The 7,297-nt window shown below is 37.7% G+C and overlaps 1 protein-coding gene and 1 long non-coding RNA gene across 4 annotated transcripts; both read right to left on the reverse strand.

The window, feature by feature from the left end:
- Positions 1–593: 593 nt before the first annotated feature.
- Positions 594–7,207, reverse strand: LOC143181628 (inositol hexakisphosphate kinase 3-like). Of its 3 annotated transcripts, XM_076382147.1 has the most exons (9): positions 7,073–7,207; positions 6,778–6,998; positions 5,726–5,976; positions 5,497–5,576; positions 5,188–5,363; positions 4,874–5,079; positions 4,481–4,759; positions 1,005–1,277; positions 594–846 (listed from the first exon to the last, which is right to left on the reverse strand). In XM_076382147.1, exons 2-9 carry the CDS (start codon positions 6,895–6,897, stop codon positions 627–629), a joined length of 1,605 nt encoding a protein of 534 aa, XP_076238262.1. In that variant the 5' UTR covers positions 6,898–6,998; positions 7,073–7,207; the 3' UTR covers positions 594–626. The 3 variants fall into 3 exon arrangements, with proteins under 3 accessions (XP_076238262.1, XP_076238263.1, XP_076238264.1); XM_076382148.1 differs by lacking the exon at positions 5,726–5,976; XM_076382149.1 differs by lacking the exon at positions 5,726–5,976 and having other exon boundaries at positions 6,778–7,182.
- LOC143181630 (uncharacterized) lies at positions 1,193–3,086 on the reverse strand. The gene is made up of 2 exons (XR_013002310.1): positions 1,703–3,086; positions 1,193–1,280 (listed from the first exon to the last, which is right to left on the reverse strand). It is a non-coding gene; the product is annotated as an uncharacterized LOC143181630 (long non-coding RNA).
- Positions 7,208–7,297: the final 90 nt, after the last annotated feature.

A 7,297-nucleotide genomic window follows, 5' to 3' on the forward strand; every position in this document is an offset into this window, starting at 1 on the left:
GAATAAAGGACAAGAAGGTAGAAAGATACCCACAGGTCAGCGCGAAATATTCGCGATGAATTTAGCATATACTAATATTCACAGCGGATGTGGTATATAATATAGTTGCAATCTATCACTGTCGTAGAGAATATTTCGCGTCGTTCTGTGAAATTATCAAATGAAACGCGATTATTGTTAAAAAGTTTTATTTCTCTCGCGCTTGCTATCGCTATAAGTCATGTAGAACGATTCTCGCGTGACAATATTTTGCAAACGCCAAATGTACACGGTACGTTTTTCTATCTATTTAACACATGTATCGTTCGTACTTGAAGAAACAGCAACGCGAAATTATACATTGGAAATATGTACAGATCGGTCTCATAGAAACCAACTGTGTGTGTGTGTGTGTGTGTGTGTGTGTGTGTGTGCTTTATAAATCGAAATTTCATCGCTAATGTTCTCATGAACGAAAAATTCTTCGTCCACATTCTTTGTCGCAACTCTGATCCCCCCCTTCCCTCTCTCTCTTTCGTTCACTCTCTTTCTCTCGTTCTTTCTCGCTTTTTTCTCTCCTTCTCATTTCTTCAGGATATCGGTATCCCGCGCTTAACTTATTCATACATTCGAATATGTTTGACTGTTCAGCCTTCAGTGAGAATTTCGAGGAGCAATCGTCTCAAGCTATCGAGACCAGTGAGGAAGCCACAATCCGGACCTTGATGCACCATTGTGGAACTCGAATTACAAGGCATGGTCGAACCATGAACAAAAGTGGTATGCGCGAAGTCGATCATTCTAACATCGACACGTGCCTCTTGCGAATTCTGTTTCATTTTTGGACGATAAGAACATGACGTGTACCTGTGAACAAATATTTTTTTTCGCTTTAACAACAGTTTGCATGACACTACAATATACCATAACTGTAATTACAGTGTTACTATAATGCAGCATATGTGATCGTTTATATGGACCTTTCTCAAATACGTTTGTCAGATATGAAACAAATAACACTATACCTGTTCGATGTATTTGCACATTCTACTTCCTCCTCCTCTATTCTCTCCTCATTATCGTATAAACGAAGCAACCGGTGTTCGTGCCTTTGTCGTTTCGATCCGCTGTCCGATCTGACATCGATGCGAGAACCAATATCCTCTCCATTATCCGAGCTTTGTCCGAAACAAAATTCGTCGGTTGATGTACCATAAAGCATCCACCGTTCGTAGCTGGGAGACTGAAGCACTGTATCGATCAAGCTGTCGCTAGATTCGACGAAAACTGTCTCCTCGCTGCTTAGATGTTCAGTTCGTAACACAAAGATACATTATTACTACCGTTGTTTCGTTAAGTCATATCGTGTAGTTATTTCTTCAATATTAAAATACATAAAAGAATGCGAACGAGTGCGCAAAAAGTTCGCCAGCGTTCGACGAGAACTAAGAAAATGTAGATCATGTAAAATTAAGAGGAGGCGACACTCGTTTTGAAAAAAAAAGAAGTGGATACCGTACACATGTGATAATAAACTGTTAAAGAGACAATTATTTGTATTCCCTTTCTACTGCTCCCCTGGTTCTGCATTTCTTAGTTAGTAGATAGCATACGTAGCATCTCTGAAGATGAAACCCAGATCAAAAGAAAAGATTTATATAACGAAATTTTTACGCACTGTCTTTTCATTAGATGTCACATGGTACAATGTATGACCTCTTACCATCTATTAATAACCCTTTAACTGCCCGGACCGTAGCGGGCATGCAGGCCCTGTAGGTCATATATTTTCGAATCAAAGAAAATGTTTATAATTTTATATATGTATATAAGAAGCAAAGTAAATGGCGACTTTTCTGTCCAACATTTTTTGCCCTTACTTTAAGGTACAAACAGAGAAGCATTGCGCTAGAGTTATGATTCATCACGACGAAAATTACATTACCGGTAGAAAAATTTCATGCTAAAGAAGATAAAAGTAATCGAAAACTGTCCTTCGAAAAATGTTATTCTTACACACATATATGTATATACACACCATGAATTTCGATTTGGGCACACAGACGATTCAGTATATAATATATGGTTACGAGAAATGTTACAAAAGAAATGTAATACAATGGACATTATTATGGTAAGAAACATAATGATATAACGAATGGTTCAAGAAGGCAAGATAAATATTGTGTCTCCGCGAACTTTGTTCACTGTCATGAATATGAACATGGAATAACTATATGTACGTACATTTCTCATATTGTACATATCAGAAAACGACGATCGCTACGAAGCACAATTTGAAATTCGATTTTCCGCTTGTACCATAAATGAAGGGTAAACTCGTAAAGAAAACTAACTTAGAGATGTATTTTATTTCTGAAATTTCAACACAAAGAAATAGTTGGAAAAAATTCAGTACGCATTTCAAAACCGGTAGTGGTGAAGCTTCTTTCGTGCGCAAAATTAGCCACTTACTGAATCGAGAACAGATATATTGCTCGTACATGTGAATAATTCTTTCTAGTGAAATAAAACGGATCGTTATTTACAAGTTTAATTGTGATTATATGCAAGATTAAGTACAAATGTAACGAACGTAATGCCATTGAGAAACGAGAGATAGATAAAAAACATTATGTCATTAACTCGCGTAAGTATGAATGAAAGTAAAATATACTAAATGAAAAGAAAAGGAAGGGAAGAAAATGGGTGGAAAACAAACGAACAATTACACGATCGTTCGAATCGATTGTGCTTTTCTCCTTTTTTTCACCGATGTTACAAATCTCGACCCAGGAAGAAATCGTCACCTCTCTCGTTTCTTAACGTAACTTCGTCGCGTATCTTGCGAGACATTATTTTAAACCCGTAAACTGACGCGATGTACACGATACGCGTATAAACGTTCGCATGCACGCGCTTACGCGATTTTTACGTTTTATAACTATCTGTATATTCATGCATTAGGTATACTTCGCGGATCCGTATATGTATATGCACGAAGCACGCAAATGCCCCTTGAATTTTTTCCCTTTTTTCAGTTCGTAAATATTGTTGCCGAGTAATTTTTATACAGCTGTGCTTTATGCACGAGCAACGATATACCTACGAAAGGATTTTGAAATCCACCATTTTCAGCTTTGATCCTCCCCTAGTAAGAAACTGATCAGGCTCGATTAGGGACTGGTATTGCCGCGCTTTATTATAGTTCGGCCGTAATAAAGAGCAGTTTTCTAAAAAGTGACGGTACACAAAAATATACATGCTTAAATTAGGAAAACATCGCACTGTCAGTCCATTAGCGTAATAATAGTTCCCGATAATATCGATCACGGCACGATTTTTTGCGTCGGATCGTTGAGCGCTCGCTCAATTTTCTCATTCTTTTCATTGTAAAGGGTCCAACGTCAAGGATACGATTGGATTCAATTGAAACTCTAGAAGTTATGGTATCGTACTAAAGGAACACTACGTACACTAAAGCAGTGAAAGTGCGGTATTTCCTCTGAACCGATTTAACAAAATGCGATTGATGATTTTTTTTGCTTTTTTGCTTCTTTGATTTTTTTCAATAAACCCTCCGATGTTTGTTCGGATGAAGTTCGTTGTACCTTAAAACATGACAGGTACGTACCGAAACTAACGATGCACTCGCTTTACTGATTCGTAACCGAGTTTTATCTTCAATTTCAACGGTAATTTTTTATCGATATCTTTTACATTTTATCAACAATTCTCTACTAAATACAAGACTCGTTATTCGCGCGTTAATTTCCTTACCGATACGTCCGCGGTGTTGCAAGATAAAGGTTAAAGAAGAAACTACAAAATATCATCGAGATTGTATAGTTTCAACAGAAAAATCACGTAATTTCATATCTTGATCGCGTATATGCTTTATCAAATAACGCACATTTTTGTTTCTACATACGAAATAATATCGGAGGGTCAAAAACAGCGATTGAAACTGATTTACAAAACCTTTCGCGTAACACGTCAACGAAACTACACGACTGCGTATGATCCAGATTTAATTTGAAATTAATATAATTATGCGTTAGATTCCTAGCGTCGCGATACATTAAAACCAGAATAATAACATAAACGCTATTTAACCAGTAAACGAGAGACAAAAAGGAAGTAGAAATTAAACATTGATCGCATAAATAAATATAAAAACCGATAAGCCTAAGATCGAGATTCTTCATTTGTATCGTAACGCTAGAAATTTCATTTTTGGTTATTCCATGTCGAATCGTCGTGGAAAAACTTGTTTCACGATCGATCCTTTCGACCTATCCTCCCACCGTTCGCATTTACTCGGAAACGCGAGAAGAATACGCGACTTTCAGTTGCAGTATGAAACTTCACTTTAACGAAGTATGAAAGATATTCGCGACGAATCGTAATGGAATGACCAGATTCCATTATTCCGTTTCGAAAATTATTTCGAAAAATGACAATTAGTTGAAAAGGAACAAGCGTATGACTGATAACAAACCTTGCAGGATAGAAACTGGTAGTATTTTTGGCCCCTCTGGCTGCTGCTTCGCCGAATCCTCTGTGCAAAGCCGCTTGACTAATTTCCTCCTGAATCGAAATATTGTAATCTGCGGAACTGTTACTTGTATCAGCGTCGTAACACGGTTCCGAACTATGAGGTACATCGTCGACGAAACTGGAATTGGTCGATTCTTCTTCCACTTGTAACGTAAACGAGGAGTGATCAAGTCCCGAGAAATCATCTGTCTGATAACCTTCGTACACGACGAGTAACGAGCTGAAAAATGCATCAATTACGTTTGAATACGTTTCTTCAAAGTCTTGAAAGACAACGTTGCACTGCTCGTACTGAAAAACACACACGCGACGATGGGAATTTGGAAAAACTTACCACGAATAAAATCGATAGCTACTCTGTCTTTCGATTGCGCGTCGCAATTGTTCTAACCGAGATATCACCTTCTCGATCACTAATGTTCGCAAGTGAAAACCGTTATGAAAGAATCGGTACAACGCTGCTTTGAAGCCATCTTCGTTCAACTCTCTGCCCCAATACTTGTCTCTTTTTACGTAATGATTCTTATCGGCTTGATAAACCTATAAACGAGAAACAGGAAAAAATCCTCGATTTGTACGACCCAAGCGCATTTGTTTACGTTACGATATCGTTGAGTAGATGCGGTCAATGCGTGATTAACAACGAACCTGCATTCCACACAATCTAACGCCCAAAGAGGCTGACGTACTGGCAGCACATTTAGCTATTTGTTTACTGCGTTTCTCTGCTGACGCGTCGTCACCGTGCTGCCGGGTTCCCATTTTCAGGTCCAATATGCAAGGATGAGTGTATTGGGATGTTATATTCTCCAATAAAAGAAAATCTATTTTCGCGTAAAGAAAGAATCCGATTATTCGTCTAATAACGCGACACTGTAGAACCTGATTAATTCTGTCTACCCTTTCTCTACTACTTTCTGTCTTCTACGTATATCCTAGCGTAATTACGATACATACACTGTCTGTTAGATGCAGTGTCCAAATGCATTCCTGACTTTGGCATCCCCATTAACGAATTATCGCGATGAATCTTCATTCTAGAAGAAAGAGCAAAGTAAATAAGAACCATGCTTGACTTTATTCTTTTTTCTTTCTTTTTTTTTCTTTTTTTCTTTTTCGTTTTAGACTAACATGTTAGTCTAACGTTACGTTTTATGGTTTAACAGATTGCACAACCAGAATTTACCTGAGCACATCGTCTCGTTTTCTTTTAGCCGAACTGTGCCCTTGTCTTGTATCTTGTTCTTTAAAACTAGGACTATAACGCTTATCCAAGGCAACTTCGCCACTGTTGGAAGCTTGTATAACACCCTTAAACTTGGGAACAAAGATCTGTATGTCTTGTGGAATGTTTTGGTAAAAGTCAAGTTCTCTGCAGTTTAATGGCTTGCAAATGGTATTTTGGTTGAGTAAAAGCAATCTTGTGTGTCCACCAACCTATAAGAAACATCAAATTTTCTGTGAAAGAAAAAGGACAGATTCTACGCATGTACGAATAAAAAAAATATGTTAAAGATAACGACGATGCGACGGAAAATTGATGACATTCGATGTTTCTGACTCTTTTCGTTTGTTCTTTTTACTTTTCGTAAATATATATGTATATGCTTAATTACATAGCTACTACATACATACATACGTTCAAAACAGGAGACAAATCTCTGTTTTCGTAAGAAACAACGTTAACATAACAGTTGATACAAGTTTCGTTGCAAAGTTGCTGCGCTTGGATATAAAATTTTTTATGTCACGCAATTAGATGAACCAACGGCAACGAGAACGATGACAGAATAGTATTTATAACTATATATACCAGATATATTATGAGTAGACTGCGGATTTTTATGCATTTATAGACACTTTAAATATGTAAAGAATTACAGATTGCATATAATATACAGAAATATAGAAAATATGAAAAGTAGAGTGCAAATTATGGTATTTGGAAGATGAAGCTAATTTTTATTTAGGTTTCATTTCTTGAACTGTGTTCATAAATATAGGAACTTGCATAAAAATCCACAGTCTAATTACGAGAGTATAGAAAAATTAATCGTTAGAAACGGACGATAATATTACAATACGACGACAAAACGTTGGCGTATCAGCAGTATCAATATCAGTCATCCGTATCCGTGACACTCTCTCTCTCTCTGTCTCTCTTTCTCTCTCCCTCCCTCTCTCTCTCTCTCTCTCTCTCTCTCTCTCCCCCTCCCTCCCTCCCTCCATCTCTCTCACCTGGTTCTTGAGTGGTAACAATGCGACTTCTTCATCATTCTCCTGGAGAAAAGAACTGTTCGTACCGTGACACTGTGATTTGCTCTCTCCCATACCCCAGACGCTCGACAAATATACCATAACCGCTTACGATAGTTCGATAAACGAGATTGGATGCAACACGAACTGTTCTCACGATATGTAATTTTGAATCCCCTCGTCAAGATACGTCTCGTTCCCATCTAACACCAAAGAACAACCACTTTATCGATACATTATTCTTTCAAACATTTTACTATGCGCGAAAGAAACATACGAGTACATATGAAATAAAAGTTTAACGATATCCGTAATTCGTAACGGTTCCCACACGTCAATCAGTCTTTTACGATCGGTGATTCTTGAAGTAGCGTGATTCACGATATCGTGAAATCAGCTGTCCCGAATGGCTCAGAGATGAAAATTTCTCTTCCGAAGGGAATGTGTAAATGATGAAAGTTCTCGGAGAACATCGCGACGTCTAGCGGAGCGAAGAGCGAAC

Source organism: Calliopsis andreniformis, chromosome 7, assembly GCF_051401765.1.
Source record: "Calliopsis andreniformis isolate RMS-2024a chromosome 7, iyCalAndr_principal, whole genome shotgun sequence".
NCBI lineage: Eukaryota > Metazoa > Arthropoda > Insecta > Hymenoptera > Andrenidae > Calliopsis > Calliopsis andreniformis.